General features: G+C 38.6%; 1 protein-coding gene across 3 annotated transcripts in view; it reads right to left on the bottom strand.

Moving 5' to 3' along the window:
* The window catches only part of FAM204A (family with sequence similarity 204 member A), a 32,784-nt gene extending 23,968 nt beyond the window's left edge, over nucleotides 1-8,816 (bottom strand). Inside the window, exons 1-5 of one of the 3 annotated variants that reach the window (XM_081823425.1) lie at nucleotides 8,683-8,816; nucleotides 3,481-3,722; nucleotides 2,877-2,964; nucleotides 2,709-2,739; nucleotides 2,453-2,552 (exon numbers count right to left, since the gene is read on the bottom strand). In XM_081823425.1, coding sequence (XP_081679551.1) covers nucleotides 2,453-2,552; nucleotides 2,709-2,739; nucleotides 2,877-2,964; nucleotides 3,481-3,722; nucleotides 8,683-8,755 — 534 coding nt within the window. In that variant the 5' untranslated portion in view covers nucleotides 8,756-8,816. Of the gene's footprint in view, nucleotides 1-2,452; nucleotides 2,553-2,708; nucleotides 2,740-2,876; nucleotides 2,965-3,480; nucleotides 3,725-8,158; nucleotides 8,400-8,495 lie in introns of those variants that run through there. The other 2 variants (XM_081823424.1, XM_081823426.1) reach the window with 2 other exon arrangements.
* Nucleotides 8,817-19,759: the final 10,943 nt, after the last annotated feature.

Genomic DNA, 19,759 nt, shown 5'->3' with positions numbered 1-19,759 from the left:
GAAAATTCTAATTCAGAGATTGTAAAAAATCACTCAAATTTTTTTACTTTTTGGAATGGTTAACAACTTCACCAAGAAATAGTTTAGACATTCTGAAGTCAACAGTTCTGAGAAAACATAACAAATACTATAAATAATGGAAGATCAAAGACCACCTAATTCATGAGTAAAACTTAAAAAAAATTTCCTATAAGAACCAATATTTAGGGGCACCTGGGTGGCTCAGACGGTTAAGCGCCTGCCTTCGGCTCAGGTCATGATCCCAGGGTCCTGGGATCGAGTCCCGCATCGGGCTCCCTGCTCCTTGGGAGCCTGCTTCTCCCTCTGCTTCTCTCTCTCTCTGTCTCTCATGAATAAATAAATAAAATCTTAAAAAAAAAAAAAAAAAGAACCAATATTTAGCCATTCCTTCCCTCAAAACAACAATGTAATCAGCAGTGGGGACTCTACAGCAGGTTGGCCAGAGACCAGCCCACTCCCCTTCATGCATTAGAACAGGTTTTTGCAGTCCAGAGCACCCTTCTCACAAGATCCCTCCTGCCAGCCCACCAGAATCACAGAGGTCAAGAGCATAGCAACTGCATTTTAAAGTGCTGACCGGCCCTTGTGCAGTGAAGCTAGAGAACAGAGCGTGGTGTCATAAAGCCTGGGTTTTAGTTTCAACTCTACCAGTGATCTTTTTTTGTTAAGAATGTAAGCATTTCTGCACCTGTTGAACATTTGTAAAACAGAGATTGCTCAGTAGCAGCAATTAGCATGGCAGAAAGTGATCCTAGTTGGGGCACCTGGGTGGTTCAGTCGGTTAAGGGTCCAACTCTTGATTTTGGCTCAGGTCATGATCTCAGGGTCCTGGGATCGAGCCCCATATCAGGCTCCTCACTCAGTGGGGAGTCTGCTTGAGATTCTCTCTCTCCCTCTGCCCCTCCCCCCAGGCACATACGTGCTCTCTCTCAAATAAATGTTTAAAAAAAAAAAAGAAAAGAAAAGAAAGTGGTGCTGGTTCCAATTCCCCAGTGCTCTAGGAACTAAATGACAACAATTCTTAGCAAAACTGGAATCAAAAGGTTCACATGCAAAATTCTACTCTGTCAGTTCCTTAATGCACATGCCCTCGAAGACACAATAACACCCGATGATGGGTTTAATATCTGAGGTTTGTTTCACAAGAAATATTGATTAATCAGAATGGTCTCTATGTACACACAGCAGTCTACAGAAATGATCCCTGAAGGAGGAATCTGTCTACACAGGCAGGATACAATATACTTGGGCTTCAACCAGGCAGGCTCCTGAGCCTCTAGCCCTACCACTCAGTGCTCAATTTTCATGCTCCTGGAGTCTACACTCCCTGATGTTAATATGTAAGTTACTCAAATTCATTCAAGACTCTACTAAATATTCACATCATCTATAGACTGATGACATCTCCAGCTCAGATTCTCCTCTGGGTTCCTGCCTCATTTTACCAACTATCTCTCTACTCCTGCCCACTGATGTTACGCATGCCCCAAATGAACTTTGGACAGACCCACTCTAAATCTTCTCCCCCACCACCCCCCCAGCCTTCCCATCTTCGTACCTAGCATCACTATTCACACCACTGCTGAAGGTAAAACCTGGAATGGTTCTCTTCCCCTCCTCATTCCCCAAATCCTCTCCATCACTTCACAAAGCATCAGAGGCAAATACTGTCCATTCTCCTCCTACAATAGACCCCAGATCCATCCACTTTTCTCCATCTTCAGCAGCATCATTCTTGTTCAAGTCACCACCTCTTGAGCCTAGAAGAGTCTCTTAACTGTTCTCTTCTTGTCTACTTTTGCTGCTGTTTTTTCGCCCATTCTCCACACAAGAGCAATCTTTATAAACATAACTTCGATCATATCATTCCCTTAACTTAAAACCCTTGAATGACTCTCAACTACATTGTAACTAAAACCCAATTCCTTATTCTGCCACTTCAGGTCCTTCATAGTTTGGTCCCTGGCTGCCTGCCTCTCTGATCCTATCCTGGCCCACTCTCCTCCTTGTTGACTCCATTCCAGCCAGGCTGACATTCTTACAGTTACTCAAATGTCCCATGATAACTCATTTTCCCCAGGACCTTTACCCAGGTTAGTACCTCTACATGAGCATTCTGTATATAGATGGTTCCTTCCCATCCTTCAGGTCTCACTGAAGTGGCATCTTCCAAGAAAGGCCCTCCCTGACCACCTAAACTAAAGTGAGGCCTCCATTTTAATTTCTTCACAACATCCTGTTCATTTCCTTAATGCCATTTTTTTAATGATTTGTAACTATATATTTACTTGTTTACCTAGCATCTTGTTTCACATACAGTAGACATTTTAACTTTTTCACTGAATTAATTAATGAGGAGAATACCTTAGGTAAGGCTAATTACAAACATTTTCTACTGGCTAATATAAGATGCGATAAAAAAAGATCTTACCTTGTCAATTTTTTTCTTTTTAACAGGGGGGTCAAACCTATCATTGATTCCAAAATACTGAGTAAGCTCCTTCCATTGGGTTTCACTTGAGGTCTGTTCACTGCAAGACAGACGATAACTTATTTTTAGTGTTTTTAATTGGTTATTACAATTACAAATCACAAAAACTAGTTCTTATGTTTCAGAGATAAGTAGTTCAACTACTGGTACAAGTTTTACAATATTGTCTGGAACAAATATTTTAAATTCCACCTACCTATGAGAATCTTCTTCATTCTTCAATTTACCTGAAAAGAATTCACAAAGTGTCAATACCTGAGTATTCATTTGTTATTTCAAAATTAATGCTTATTAAAAACTGTTGAGCTCAATTAGTCACAATTTAACATCAGCACTATTGACAACTTGAATTAAAACAAAACACCTTTCCTGGAGCGTTTTCTTTTTTTCCCTCTGAATCCTGAAGTTGAGGTTTTCTGTTCAGAATGTTTTTTATGCAATTCTTGAAATTTCTATATAAAAGTAAAAAAAAAAAGAAAAAGTAGTAAATATATTTTGAAGCAAAGCATACATTCAAAAAATAACATGTTAAGTAATAAAAATATATTCTAGCATTTATAAAAACACAAATTTAACAAAAGTAGTTCAGTTCTTCTTGAGATACTCTATTTTCTAAGACTCTTTCACAACCTGAGTTTTTACCTTCATTTATTTCGACATAAGTCAATCTGATTATCTGAGAGTAAAATTCAGTGACTCATACAGACGACAAAGAGATCAAATTAATGTATTATGTTAACCAAAGTAGCTAATCCTATCAAATGTTTTTCTTCCTCTCTTTATAAAAAACAACACAAAGATGAAAGCAAGCATCTAAGTGCCCAATGGGTTGACCACAGACCCAGAGTATTGAGTCAATCTTCCCTATTACTTCCCAAGAACAGGCATTCTGACCATGGCAGACACAGGAGCATGCACAAACACACATGCACACAGGCTTTAATAAGAACACATCAGAGAAAACCTACATGCCACATAGTTAAGGGAATTCCAGAGGGGCATTCTTCATATGCATTTACATTTGCCTCTACTCCAGGCTTTGGTCCATCAGTTGGGAAATCTGAGACCTCTGTTTCTGTAATGGCCCCATCTTCTTTATCTTCCTGTAAGTTAAATCCAGAGTTCTCTAATGGGGCTTCATCTTCAGAATTCAACTCAATATCGCTTTCATTTAGGCCAGGAGGTAGCAGCCCACTCCACATCTTTTCTTCTAAAGGGAAAAAAAGATGAATTCAGACATGTAAAGTGGACACGGAAAGAAATTTAAAACCCCAAGAGTCTAGTAATTATCCCAATGGTTTGGGAACAGTCCATCTAGACTTTTTTCTTTTAATCTAAAATGGGATGTACCTTCCATATTAAAAGAATTAAAATCTTTGTATAAAATTTTTCAAAAAGTACAAAGTAGTTTAAGCAAGTCTGTTATAAGACATACCTACAGGTGAATGACTTAAAGAAAGACAGGACCTAGATTCTCTAATATACAGATAATTTTGTCTAAAAAAAAAAATAAATTCAGTAAAAGCATTCATTGCTCAAGAATGTTAAGAGCCTAACAATATATATTTCACACAATTTAAGATTTATAATATTGTATTTCAAGCTATCACAATTAAAAAAGAGAGTCAGATGTTTCACTGGTATTGAATTGAACTTTCAAGGGACTTATTGTCCAAGGAGTAGGAAAACAATTATTCAAAGGAAAATTTTTAGGCTGTGCAAGTAGTTTGAGGAAAGCGTGGCAGTAAAAAGAATGTCCTAGTTTTAAATTTTACACTGTTTGCTAAAATAATAAGAAATGGAGTATTAAATGTTAATCCTAACAATTGAACAAAAACATACAGCTTTTTTGAATACCAATATTGTGTTTAGGAAACTAAGGTTAAAGTTCAGAATAATATCTATCATTAGCTATATAGCCCCTTGGTAGAAAGAATATTAACTACTGTTAAGTTTATCAAAAGTTATTTTTAAAAACTGGAGTTATAATCATTTGCTAAAATTATGATAATTGAGTACATTTTCACTATTAATCACATGGCATACATATTGAGTCAAAACCACTTCATTCAAAAGATGCCTAAAAAGGGGCGCCTGGGTGGCTCAGTCGGTTAAGCAGCTGCCTTTGGCTCAAGTCATGATCCCAGGGTCCTGGGATCGAGCCCCGCGTCGGGCTCCCTGCTCAGCGGGAAACCTGCTTCTCCCTCTCCCACTCTCCCTGCTTGTGTTCCCTCTCTCTCTGTCTCTCTCTGTCAAATAAATAAATAAAATCTTTAAAACAAAAAGATGCCTAAAAAAGAGAAGTTGATTGTACTGCTCATGATTTACCATCAACCCTGAAGGAATAAAATGCAAGGATGGAAACTGTTTTTGCGGAGTTTTCTGGCCCCTATTGTGATTAACCTAATGAGAAAACCACCACCATTGTCTCTGAGACAAAGATGCCACAGGATTTTGCATTAATCTGAATAACGGATTCCAGATAACCTTTAGGAACCTCCTCCCAGGTCCAAAGAATCAGATCTGATTTTTGGCAGTTTGGGTCCAGCTTCCACAGTTGTTAGCCCTCCGAAACAACCTCACCAAAATACTCTTTTGGCTTGTTAAGAAGAAGGGCTCTGACATCTCCCTGCTCCAGTTGTAATCCTGACCGCACCATATACTAGCAGTGGGAGGAAATCATTTTTACCACCTCTGACCCTCAGCTTTTTCTGCTGTAATACAAGGATAGTCATATTGTGTACAGGGTTATTCTGAGAATTAAATGAGATAAGCTATGAAAACACTCACCACAATGTTTAGGAGGTTCTAGGGGCTTCATCGATGCTGAGCTCTTTTTGCTATTAGTATTTCTATGGCCACATATTATGTTTTTATAATTTCTATTATGGGTAACAGCATTCACAGGGTAGTTTTGAAGTTTCTAAGGTTGAGGTGCATTCACTTAGCAATTGATGCAACTCATTTACCTCCCTGATTTCCACAGTCTAACATTAAGTTTCTGGTGTCTGGTTTTCTGAATGGAGGAATAAAACCAAAGGCAGGAAGATAATGGAGCCTAAGTGTCAAGGCTCCTCTTGCACAAGTCTTTCCAAAGCATTATACCTAATTCTCTATTTAGAATTTGCATTCCTTTTCTTAAAGAGGAGACCCAAAATTATATAAGCTCCAAGCCCCATAAAACCTGGATCCACCCCTAAACCTGGTCTGAGGATTTTAACAGTTGGAATGGGTAACCTTTAGATACTTTGTTAGCACAAAAGACATCATGTGAAATATGCCAATACTGAAAAACAGATGTTATGCCATCAGTAAAAATATTTTAACTGTTCTGAGGAGTAAATGGAGGGGGAATGATAATAAGCTCCAACATGACTTTGCCACTGACACAATATATACCTTTAGGCTCGTTATCTATTTCAGAACTTAAGGACAGTAACAAATTTCAGATTCAGCATTCTTAGCAAAACTGGGGTTCTATGTTTGAAACCACTGTTTCTTTTCCCTGTCCATAGCATCTTGTGCAAGGCCACTGTGTGCCAGGCACTCTTTAAGACATGAGGACAGGCAAAAATATCTAACCTCATGGAGCCGACACTCTACACTCATGGCAAGCGTCTGTCCATCAGCAGCCAAGTAAGTACCACTCGGCCCAGACTTCAGTTGTGGCTGCTAATGAAAGGCATGTGCCTCTCTGACAAGCACAGTTCTCCCACGGGAGCACACTCCTTCAGCATCCCTACAGGGTGTGTCTCTGCTTTGGGCACCCAAACGTGCTTCACTCTGGGGAGCACTTTCGGGTGCCCTGAAGTTGCCTTTCCCCATCAGCTCTCAAGCATTTTTTGATCACATTTTGGACCTGTCTTCAGTATGACATTGGCTGGTACGATAATTTCTTGTGCGTGCCCACAGAAAAAAGAAGAACTAAAATAAATTTTAGAAATTAGATTCTACATCCAAATCCATAAAATAAGGCAAAACTCAAATAACACGTTTCTGAACTCAGTTCCTGAACATCTTTAAAGTGGTGTGCCATTCTCCTGTGACTGCAAAAATACATAATATATACAAGGGCAACTCCACGGCCACTGATAAACACAGATAACTCACCGAGAAGACTGCAAAGTGGAGCTGCCCACGTAAGCAGCAGCTCAACTGTAAACCAGCCAATATGGAGTGGCTGCTCTGTGACTTGCTTTGGGCTCATGTTTGAAAACACTGTCTTTGAATTCATAGTATATACATGTCACTCATACATTTCCAATTGTACTATGGTACCAACTGGTACTAGGTTAGGCCTGGTGCTTACTCCTGTTTTGGCTGCTCTTAAAGATGATTCTCTAATTCTTTGAAATGTCTCTCACCCCATGCCTTTATTCTAAAGCAAATCATTCTAAATTACCCTTTAAATGTGAAAATTATTCAGCCATTCTCAAGAGATGTGATATACCAGTCAGATGCAATACTGATTAAACCCTGATACCCCAGTGGATAAGGCTTCTCTCCTCAACCCCGCCACCACGGCCAAGATTTCCAGTTTTCAGTAAGACTGCATGTCAGACAAAACACCTGAAAGGTGCTCTAGAGAAAGCAAAGGAGACCCCAGTTACAGAGAAGAAACAGAACCAGAAAGAAAAACAAAGCAACTCAATGATGTGTATGGCATATAAACAATGTCACATACAAACAATGTGACAGAAATTCTTTTACCATTAATCCCTACAACAACCCTTCCACTAGAAATTACTATCTAAACCTCTTTTACAGGTGAGGTAACTGACTTGCCTAAGGCATTGTGATATGCTTATTTTACAAAAGCAGAACTCTAGGGCTTCAACTCAGAAACTTTCAGAGGATGCAATTTAAGTAGTAATATATTCGTGGAGACAAAGATTTGAGAGTGGGTCTAAAGAATGACTCTAGCCTGTAATTTTGTTAAAATTTGCTTAAGAAAAAAAATCTGTTTTACTCTTTCAAAGCAGAAACTTATGTAAGATGCTATACTAAAATGTGTACATAAAAATCACATTCAGAGGTTTGGGTAATAATGTCACATTTTCTGGAAGATCAGGCGACTGCTTATAACCAAAACCCAATCTGAGCAGTTTAATGGGTAAATGTCTCCCGTCTCTAATATTCCAGAATTTCAATTCTATTTTCACCATACAAAGCTGCCTTATTTCCCATATTTTCTATTCAATTAGAATAATCACAGAAACCTGAATTTTGTCCGATCTGAATTTAATCTTAACTTGTGTAATAATCATAAACCACCACCCACCATCATGTTAAATAATTTACACAATAATCCGTTTCCATGACTCGGAATTACTTTACTAAAATGCTTTTAAGCACATCTCATGAACGCTAATGTAAAGGTCCCATTCATGAAATACGTTGTCTTTTCTCAAAAAGATAAAGTACAACTGAATCAGAGGCCTGACTTCGAATTTAAGTTCCCTGTCTGATTACCCAAACCATTTATTTGGCAGGATGTTGTATGTATGCATATGTTCCAATAAAAAGACGGTATTTGTTTCGTCAAGGCCTGGAAAACACGTCCCAAGACCCTGCATGGAAAGATTTACAGTTAACCAATAACATTTCGAGGCTCATTTTAAGTCGGATGCCGCTGAGAATACTTACAAGGTTCAAGACTGCAAAAGGGTGGCTCTAGAAAGGTACACCTCTTCCTGCTGGGCTGCAGGACCCGGAACTCGGCAGGCTCGCCGACGGCCTTGCCACACTCCGATCCCCAAACGGGAAGAATCCCGTCCCGGGCACAGAACTAAGCGCCGCAGATTCGGGTGCAGGACGTCTAGCCCGCTGACGTTCCCATTAACTGCAGCTCTTCCCCGGGCTACAGCAGTTGTAAACAAGAGCCTGTTTCCCCGATAGAAAGCCTCTTCACCCTCTCACTTTGGCCGGGGGGGGACGGAGAACCCCTCTCCCACCAACAGGCTCGGGAAGGCGCTACGTCCCTTCCAAGCAAAGCGGAGGCCAGCCCCACGAACGCTCCCGTGGGCCCGGCCGGGGGCTTCGCTGGCGCAGCCGTGAGGTTGTGAGGCCGCCCACACCTGCTCGCTGGCTCCCCGCACCCGGCCCTCCCGGACCCGTCAAATCGGAGCTCGGGGCGGCCGGGAAGCAGCCCCGCAATCCGCGGTACTCACCCTTCAGGAGCCGGCCGCCCGGCAGCCATCTTAAGACCCCGCCAACACCGCGCCTTCCCATTGGCTCCGGCATCTCAGCCAATGGACTGGAGCCGTTCTGGCCTCGGGTCGTCCTGGCAACCGGCCGGGCTTAGCTCGTTTTCAGATCTGTTTACAGCGCCGGATTCGTTTCTTTCTGCTTCTTTTCTCTCACCGTTTCTCCCTTTCTTCTGGACGTTTTTAAAGGCTTTGTTCTTTTCCCCATTCCCTGCTGCTCGCTGGTTTGGGGAATGAGGAAACTGCTGGCTTAGACCTCGAACTGAGTTCATTCCTCCTAGGAGGGAGGTTTGCGGTAGATGCTCTCTAGGCTCTTAAGGGAACATTTCCATTCATTCAGCCTTTTCCCCCTCGCTCCCTCTTTCCTCCCTTCCTCCTTCCTTTCTTTTTTCCTTCTGTATTGAGCAGGCACCCTGCCAGCCTCTGCTTAGCGGAAAACAGTCCCAACTCCTGCTCTCCTGGTGCTTACCATCTGCTACACTGACCAGATGTGTGGCCTTGACTAAAAGCTTATTGAGCCCCTTTTCCGTGACAGCCACTGGTTCAGGCCCCGAGGGGGGGGTTGGGGGAGCATGGAAAATAAGTAAGGAAAAAAAGAAAAAAGAAGGTGCTGTGAAGAATACAAAGCAGAATAATGTGATAGTGATGAGAGTGCGGGCTATTTTAGAAATGCTTCCACTTTCCGAAATAGTGCTCTGTAATGATGATAAGACGACTTTCCTGTTTTCATGAGGATGATGAAAGAAAATACACATAAAGTCCTTAACACATTATCTAGCCCACAGTAATTTTAAGTCTTAGCTATTTGTTACTGTTGTTAACATTATCTATAACGCCTTTCTTTGAAGCACTCTTAAAAATGTATAAGAATTTTGCATTGCACTCTAATATATCATGATTTAGTGTAAACAGATGTTTAAGCTTTCTAGGTAACTATCTGTTACCTCACTCCCAGTGTCTTCCAGAAGGATATGCCAGGTGTATGGCATAGTTTCCTGTAACCCCAGAATCATAATAAAACCTGAATTGACAAGCTTGGGTCGCTCAAGCCCTTCTGCTGACCTTCTCTGATTCTAGAATAGAAGCAGGTCTGAGTGATTTCAGGATCTGTGTGAAACTCTCCTGGCCAATTGTGTCCAGGTCTCAATAACGTTTTCCCCCAATCCAAATCTTTAACAAGTCAGGCAGTTAAAGAAAGGATGTGTATAAAAGTGCTACTATGGCTGTTGCATTTGGGCCTCTTAATTACTGTCTTAGTCTGCTCACGCTACCATAACAAAATACCACAGGCGGGGTGGCTTAAACAACAGAAATTAATTTCACACAGTTCTAAAGATTGGAAAGTCTAAGATCAAGGTGCTGGCAGGTAGGTTTCATTCGGGAGCCTCTTCTCTTGGCTTGTAGGCAGGAGTCATCTTGCTGTGTGCTCACAGGATCTCTTCCTGATGTGTTTGTAGAGAAAGGACGTGTGTGCACAGGAGAAAGCTATGTGGTGCCTCTTCTCATAAGGACACTAATCCTAGAGGATCAGGGCCCCACCCTTATGACCCCATATAACCTTAATTAATTCCTTAGAGGCCCCATGTCCGAATGTAGCCACACTGTGGGTTAGAGTTTCAACACAGCAATTTGGGGGTACATAAACATTCAGTTCATAACAAATGCTGTTGGTGGAAGTGTGACCAGAGTGGAAAAGAGAGCACAGAGGGGGAAGCACTGAGACACAGGGTAGGAGCTGAGTGATGTTGACCTGTTTAAGAACTGTTTCTGCACATATTCCATCAGAGTACTCATTACTCAGTGCATATAAAGGTACAAAGGACAGAGGAGGAATATAATTATAACTAATCCAAAGAGCTACAAACACCAGACTTCATATTAAAGGTTTTAGAATGTCCCACTCCAAAAATATGTATTTTAAAATTTGAGAATTCTCAAATGTCTGATTGTTTGCTCTATCATATTATAGGATTCCTATAATAAATGTAAATAAATGTAAATAGCTCAAAATTTTCTTCTGGTTCTGGTTGTAAGACTTCCAGTCTCCGAATATCATTGTTTTGCCAGTTTTCTGGGGGAAATGTCAGTCATTTGATTTATTTTAATCAATAAATTTACCTCTCCTCCAGCAAATTCCTGCCCTGGAAACCTGCCAAACCATGCCCTTTATGAATGAAATACTTGTATTTGTGAGATTTCTATGAAACATAGAATTATTGAATGCCTTTTACTAAATCACAGTAAATGTGATGCAGCTAGTGAATTGGACTTGAATTGTGTTGCATCTGGCCCTAATTTCAAACATGTACGTTTCATTTAAATCCTCAAACATATCTTAAAAATCATAAAGCAGTTTTTCTTTGCCAAGAAATATTATAGTTTATGAAGAGTTTTCCCCTATACTTAGTAATTTTTTTTCTTAGTGTGGAGATTACAAGTCACACTCATGTTATAAAAGATTAATTGTGGAGTTCTTTCTTGGTAGCTGTTAAATCTCTGATGATGAAAATTTCCCCAAATATAATGAAATCCCTTAAATATTTCTCAGTTTGGAAAGCTGAATATGACTTTGTAGAACATGTAATAAATGTCCTTCTGGCTGAAACTAAGAAAGAGAATAGTTAATTTCGGTGTGTACAAAATGCTTCATGCTCTGCCTTAAAGAAAAAGTAGTCTAGTGACTTAATACAAAAGAATAGAAACAAAGGAGTTCTGAATTTTAGAAAACGTGTGACAATTTCTCCACCTGGATTTGCTTTCTAAATTTGCAAACTGAATCATCTATAAACAGTGCTAGCCTTCCAAGAGTATGTTGAACAGCTAACACTATGACATCAGCAAGAGTTGACATTTGAGGAAACAAAATTTCTGTAATAAAGGATGTTGCCAAAGAAAAGCACTTTTTACTTATTGGTCATATCTGGTACTTTCAACTTCTTCAGTTTTAATCGGTTGTACGTAGGAAGAGGGGGAGGGCCAGAGAGGAAGGTTTTTAGAGCATTTCTGTATGCTAGGTATTTTGCAACTGATAACATAATTTTATGAGGTAGTTACTATTGTATCTGTTTTACAGACAAGGAAATTAAGGCTTCAAGGGTTTAAGAAACTTGCCTAATGTGACACAGCTAGTAACATGGAAAACCGGGGTGGGGAGTTTCACTGGACTCTGAAGCTCATGCTCTTTTCATTGTCACACACTGCTCCTTTTAAGGTGAAGTTTCTAATGAATCCCAGCTTAGCACAGTCAGCAAAGTATAGACATCATTGCTACCGAGTGGGATATGTACTTGGTGGGAGCTTATGAAAGAGAGGCTTCAGGTGCAAAATACGTCTTCTCTTTCCATCCGCCTTAGTACATAGCAAGTGATCAAATTCCATTAGAGGGATCCTCTTCCATCATTTCTGGTTTGCTACATTGAGGTCTATGTTTGTCTCCCTTTCCCCAATAACTTCATCTTCCAAAACAGCCCACTGCCTGATTAATCTCTCTAAATGAAGGAACATGTGTAAAGCTTTTAACACAGAACCTAGCATGTAGTCAACAGTTTACTACAATAAATACTAGTTTCCTTCCCTTATACATAAAAACTAAGGAGTGAGTTTGTGTGTGTGTGTGTGTGTGTGTGTGTGTGTGTGTGTGTTGGAGTGAGGAGGACTGAACAGGCAGAACACAGAGGATTTTTAGGGCACTGAAAATGTGCTGTATGATGCCATAATAATAGATACACATCTCACTATACATTTGTCTAAACTCTTGGAATATACAACACCAAGAGTGAACTGTAATGTAAAGTATGGACTTTGGGTGATGATGATGTATCAAAGTAGGTTTATCAATTGTAACTAATGTACCACTCAATATGGATTATAGGGGAGGCTGTGCATGTGTGGGGACAAAGTATATGTGGAAGAATCTCTGTACCTTCCCTCAATTTTGCTCTGAACCTAAAGCTGCTCTAAAAAAATTAAGTCTTTTAAAAATCAAAAGAACAATAGTTCATTATTGATGAAAATTATATGAAATCCAAATTTTAGTGTCCTAATAAAGTTTTGTTGGAACCCCTGAACAAAAAAATAAGGAATCCATAAATGTTGATAGATTACCAGGTTAACCTGTCAACATCTTTGTGGTCCTTACTATGTACCCAGTGATACCACATAGCTAAGGTTCAAGGAGAATACAAATGAAGTATATGAACTGGCTGGTCAAGAAGTTTGTAGTCTGAGACATCTAATGTGATTATAAATTATACATTTTACACCATAAGTACTAAAATTGTGAGGTGCATGATGTAAGTAGAAACTATAAAAGTCCAATAGAATGGAAATGTAAGCTAGGTGGGATTCAGCACATGCTATTTCCTCTGACTGGGATAGCTTTCTCTTTTAAAAATTTATTTATTTATTTGAGAGAGAGAGAGAGACCCTGGCGGGGAGGGGGAGAGGAAGAGAGAGTCTTAGGCAGACCCTGCTTTGAGCATAGAACCTGACATGGGGCTTGATCTCTCAACCCTTAGATCATGACCTGAGCCCAACCAAGAGTTGGACGCTTAACTGACTGCATCACCCAGGTGCCACCCTTTCTCTTTTATACCTGTGGAACATCTTTTCATCCTTCAAAACCAAGATCAAATATTACCTCCTAAGTTAAACCTTCCTTGACTCATGAAGTTCATGCTTTTCTTCTCTATGTCTTCATAATACTTGATACATAGCACAACTAGGGCTTTATTCCATTGAGATACAATTAGTTGTCATAGGTCAGTCTACCCGGATAGATTGTGAGCTCCTTTGAAGGCACAGTCCTTGTCAAGTAGTGAGTGCTCAGTAAATGTTTGTGGAGAGGATGAATGGATGACAGAAGCGAAAATGTCACTACATGGAATGAAGAGAAATGGCGAAAGTGACATAGGAGAATTACACGAACCAATGCAGAGAGGCAAGAACGCTGTGGTTTAGGTAAAACAAAACCAGGTGGGTCAGACTATGGGAGTCTTCTGTCAGGCAAACAGACAAGTTCTGTCTTAATACAGTGAGGGAATTAGAGAATTCTGACCAAGGATATGATGATGCAGGTTCTTCAGGGAAATTAAAATTCACAGTCTTGTGAATAGGAAAGATGAATTATGGAGGTAGTTGAGCCAACATGAAAGGCACGCAGCTGAAAGACCATGATGGAATAAGTGATCAGCATCTGGACAAAGGCAATGGTCATGGAGGATGGGGGCATATTGAGCATCAAGTCTAATATTTTCATCATTCACTCATTCATTCATTCATCCATTCATTTCCTTTCATTCTTGCTTGCACGCCTTTGACCTTATTTTTGCTCCCTGCTCTCCAAAATTCATATTCTGCAGTTTTATAAATTCAACCCAACCTTCAGGGATACCTCCTTTACTATGAACTATGAACTCCCATAAAACAATTTTAGTTAAATCAGTCTTTCAAATACCCCCCGCAAACAAGCTTTTGTATGCCACTTCACTTCCTTTCCACCGTCAACACCACATCCTCAATTTACTCTTAAGGATAACTCTAAAAATAAATAATAAAATCTTTAAAAATAAATAAATAAAAAGAATAACAAAGCTGTTCCAGGAGAGTACTGGTCATGTAGGTGGCCTCCTAGTGGTCTGCTTCCAGAGCAACCCAACACATTTTCCTCCTGGTGCAGAGAAAATGTAAAAAGTGATCTCTGCTTCTCCTTTGATCCTTACAGTCCAGAGTCTGGAAATTCCATGTCAACTAATCTCTTCCTCACAGATGCAGGTACACCACCTAGAAACCTCTTTCCAGTTGTAGCCTAGTAACTTTGGTGTCTTGCTCTCCATCATCTTTTTTGTGACCTATTAAACACCACTACCCACCACACTAATCCCAACTGCCAAGCACAAGATGATGATGTGCTTGCAAAGAAAAAGAAAGCTGTAAGTTTAAAGTGAAATAACTAAATAAAGAAGTAGAATCTCACCTGAATGTGTCCAAAAGAACTTTTTAGAATGTCTTCCAGGGGTGCCTGGGTGGCTCAGTTGGTTTGAGCGTCTTCCTTCGGCTCAGGTCATGATCCTAGGGTCCTGGGATCAAGCCCCACATCAGGTTCCCTGCTCAGCGGGAAACCTGCTTCTCCTCTCCCTCTACCTGCCTCTCTGCCTATCTCTCTCTCAAATAAATAAATAAAATCTTAAAAAAAAAAAAAAAAAGAATGTCTTCCAAAGCTTCCACTAATCAGAGTAAGAAAGAGTCATTTCTTATTCGGCATTATTATTTATTTTGTTTGATTTTATTGCAATGTGACATTATCTTCTAAGGCCTGGGAATCTAATCAGCATTTAGGCTACTGTCTCCAGTGAAATAATGATTCTGAGTTTCCTATAATTCTTTGGAAATAAATACTTGAAACTATGTATTTGCTAAATTGAAGACATCCTAAATGATCTGCCTCATAAAATCTTACCCTTGTAAAGTTCTATCTTGGAAATTGTTTTGAAGTGCATTCTATTTTTAAACTTTGGCTGAGTTTACCTGTCTTATTCCAGTTAAAAAGCACATTCCACTCTATGGTCTTGCATAATAGACATGTTCTCAGTCCTTTCTAGAATTTCACTTTTATTTATATATTGGCTTTTTACGTTTACCTCTTTGTCTTATATTTTAGTAGTCACTATAAGAATTACAGTATCCATCCTTAACATTTCACAGATTATTTAAGACTAATATTTTAACAGTTCATGTAAAATGGAGAAATCTTGAAACTGGACAGTATCATTTATTGTTCTTGACACATCTTTAATGTTGTCACATGCATTAAATCCACATATATTGTAAATACCACAATACAGTGTTTTGTTTTGCTTTAAATGATATATATATTTTAAAAGTTAAAGAGCAGGGGTGCCTGGGTGGCTCAGTTGGTTAGGCGTCTGCCTTCGGCTCAGGTCATGATCCCAGGGTCCTGGGATCGAGCCCTGATCAGGCTCTCTGCTCAGCAGGGAGCCTGCTTCTCCCTCTCCCTCTGCCTGCCACTCCCCGGCAGAGTTGTAGCCCCGCAGGCTACAACTGGAAAGAGGTTTCTAGGTGGTGTGCTCTCTCTCTCTCTCTGTCAAATAAAAACTTTTTTAAAATTTTAAAAAATAAAAGAATAAAAAGCAAAAAAATAGTCGTTTATATTTTCCCACATATTTACTATTTCCAGTGTTCCTCATCTCATCCTGTGGTCCTGAGTTTAATCTGCTTTCCTTTACCTTTATTCTAAAGAATTTCCTTTAGTATGTCTTATAGTGTAGTTTTGCTGGCACTGGATTTTCTTAGTTTTCTTTTTTCTGAAAATACCTTTATTTCACCTCCATTTTTTTAAAGATTTATTTATTTTAGAGAAAGAGAGAGAGAGTTCACGCAGTGGGGAGGGGCAGGGTGGAGAGGGGGAGAGAAGATCTCAAGCAGATTCCCCGCTGAGCACGGAGCTCTACTCAGGGCTCTATCTCATGACTCTGAGATCAAAGTCGAGCCAAAACCAAGAGTTGGATGCTTAATTGACTGCGGCACCCAGGTGACCTCCCATTCTTTTTTTTTTTTAAGTCAGGTTCATTGAGGTAGAATTTACATGCAATGATATTCACCCCTTATAGTGTACAATCTGTGAGATTACATATAATCATGTAACCACTGCCACAATCAATATACAGAATATTGCCATCACTCCAAGTTCCTTTATGCCCCTTTGCAGCAAACCACCCTCTCACCCTCGGTCCTGGAAACCACTGAGATGTTTTCTGTCCTCATAGTTTTGCCTTTTTCAGAATGAAGTCATGTAAGTGAAATCAAATAGTATGTAGTCTTTTCTCTGGCCTATTTCACATGCCATTATGAATTTGAGGATCATTCATTTTGAATGCATCAGCACTTTGTTCCTTTGTATTGCTGAGTAGTGTTCCCTTGTGTAGCTATAACGTAGTTTTTTTATTCATTCACCAGATGAAGGATGTTTGTTTTCCATCTTTAGCAATTATGAGCTATAAACAAAGATGCTAAAACACTCGCATATAGGTTCTTGTATGAACAAAGGTTTTCCTTTTTCCTAAGTCAATACCTAGGAGTGGGATTGCTGGGTTGTATGGTAAGATTAAGTTTAACTATATAAGAAACTGCCAGTTGTTTTCCAAAGTGATTGTGCCATTGTTCCTTCGCATCAGCAATGTATAGAAGTTCCACTTGTTCTACATTCTTGTCAGGGACAGTAAAAAGAATTTAGCCACTCAAATAGGTGTATAGTGGTATCTCATTGTAGTATTAATTTTAATTTTCCTAATGATAGTGATGTCTGTCACTCGTGTTTTGATTTTCCTAACAATGTCTTTTAAAGAGCAAAAGTTCTCAATTTTAATACAGTTCACTTTGTTGATATTTTCTTTCATGGCTTGTGCTTTTTGTGTTATGTCTAAGAAATATTTGCCTTACCCAAGGTCACAAAGATATTTTTCCTCTGTTTTATTCTAGAGACCTGTACAGTTTTAGATTTTAGACCTGTGATCCATTTTAAGTTAATTATTTACATGGTCCAAAAAATCAATCAAGGTTGATTTTTGGGCAATTTGTTGAAACTACTTCATCCACTGAATTGCATTTGCACCTTTTTTGAAAATCAGATTGACCACATTTATGTACATCTCTGTTCTGGACCCTCAGTTCTGTCCCAACTGGTCTATGTGTATAGACTTTTTCTATAACACACTCTCTTAATAACAGTGGTTTTACAGTGAGTTTTGAAATTGGGTAATGTGAGTCTTTCAACCATATTCTTTTTTTCCCCAAAAATTATTTTGGCTATTCTAGTTGTTTGCTTTTTCATACAAGTTTTAGAATCAGTTTTTCAACTCGTATTAAAAATATATGTACTGCTGAGGTTTTGATCAGGAATGTATTGAATCTATTGATCAATTTCGAGAGAACTGACATCCTAACATTACTGAGTCTTCAAACCCATGAGCAGTTTATCTCCCGATTTACTTATGTTTGCTTTAATTTCTCTCATGAATATTTTGTGATTTTCAGCCTATAAGTCATGTACATATTTCTGATTTTGCTCAAGTATTTCACGGTTTTTGTGCTATATTGTACATGGTATTGTTTCTAATTTCAATTTCCAACTGTTCATTTCTACTAAATAGAAATGGAATTTTAAAATTTTGATCATGCACTTGAAAAGAATGTGGATTTTGCTGTTGTGTGGATTGTTCCATAAATGTCAATTAGATCAAGTTGGTGGATAGTGATATTTAGGTTTTCTACTTCTTTACTGATTTTCTGTCTACTTGTTCAATTGATTATTGAAGAGAATGTTGACATCTCCAACTATTAATTTGGATATGTCTATTTCTCCTTTCATTTATATCAATTTGCTTCTAGTATTTGAAGCTAGTTTTAGGTGCATATATGAGTTTTTATGACTTCTTTGTCATTTGACCTCTTTGTCGTTATGTAACAGCTACCTTTATTCTTGGCAAAATTCTCCATTATGAAGTCTACTTTGTTTGATATTTATATAGCCACTCTGGTTTTTTTGTTTGTTTGTTTGTTTTACTAGTATTTTCATGGCATCTTTTACCATTATTTTATTCTTAAAACACTGATGCATTTACATTTAAAGTGTTTCTTGTAGACAATATATACTAGTTCTTTCTTCTTTATCCTATCAATCTCTTTCTTTTAATTGTAATTGGAGTATTTATATTTAATGTAATTATCTACATGGTCAAATTTAAATCTACTATCTTTTTAGTTATGTTTTATTTCTTCCACACTTTGTCCCTTACTTCTGTGCTTTTCTCTGTTCCTTATTCAAGTGAGCCAGTGCTCATCTCTCCCTAATGGCTTCTGTCATTCCTTAGATCTCCAGCTACTTGTTTCCCCTGAAAACTTAGTCTCCTGAGCACTTTCTTATTTTATGGTATAAATGATGCTCTTTCCAGCTTTCCACATGCAAGGTGTAAGTAGAATTCATTTTCAGTTTTAAAGGATTTTTTTTTGCTAGATTTTTTTCTTTCATTATTTTAAAAAATGTTGTTCCACTGTTTTTAGCTTCTGTTGTTTCTGATGAGAGGTTAGAGGTCCATCAACCTACCCAGTATGAAATGTGTCACTTTTCTCAGCTGCTTGCAAGATTGTCTCTTTATCTTTGGTTTTCAAGAGTTTGACTATAATATTTCTAGACATGCAGTTTATATTTTGCATATTTTGCTTGGAGCTGGCTGGACCTTCTTGAACTAGAAAATTTATATCCTTAACCAAATTTGGAGAGCTTTCAGCCATTATTTCTTCAAATAGTCTTTTCTCATCCATTCTCTCATTCCACTCCTCATTTTGTTATTGGTCTACAGGACCCTGAGGCTCTGATCATTTATTACAAATTTTTTCTTCTGTTCTTCAGATTATATCATTTATAATGGTGTATCTTCAGGTCATCTGATTCTCTTTTAAGTTATATCCATGCTGTTCTTAAACCATACAGCACATTTTTTATTTTATGTATTTTATTTTTCAGTTCCAAAATTTTTATTTATCTCTTGAATGATGCTTCCCATGTTTTCATTCACTATATTTTCCTTTTAGTCCTTCAACATAACTATTTTAAAATTCTTATTTCTTTATTCAAACATGGGTCATCCCAGGATTAAGTTCCACTCTTGAAATGGCTGGTTTCCCATTTCTTTTTAATATAATAAGGAATTTGGGATCTCATCCTGGAAATTGTGAATGATATATTGTAGAAATTCTAGATTATATTATGTGCCTCCAAAGAATGCCATTTTTTTTTTTAACAGGCAGTTTAATGGCTTAGCCCAGTGTACAAGCTCACTTATTTTAGGTTAGCTGGGCTGCTTGGAGTCTGCCCTTCACTTGCATAGTTCAAGGGTCATCCAGAGATTTCAGCATAAGTTATATGTAGAATTTAGGCTCACCTTCTCTATCTCTTTTCTTTTCAAGATTCCCTTTTACTTTCTAGTAGCTGTGATTGACCCAAACCCTTTCCCCGGTAAGACCA

The sequence above is a fragment of the Leptonychotes weddellii genome, chromosome 6 (genome assembly GCF_054177405.1).
Source record: "Leptonychotes weddellii isolate Sample4059 chromosome 6, ASM5417740v2, whole genome shotgun sequence".
Lineage (NCBI taxonomy): Eukaryota > Metazoa > Chordata > Mammalia > Carnivora > Phocidae > Leptonychotes > Leptonychotes weddellii.
Note: the sequence above shows the minus strand (reverse complement) of the source record. Positions and strands in the feature narration are given on the sequence as shown.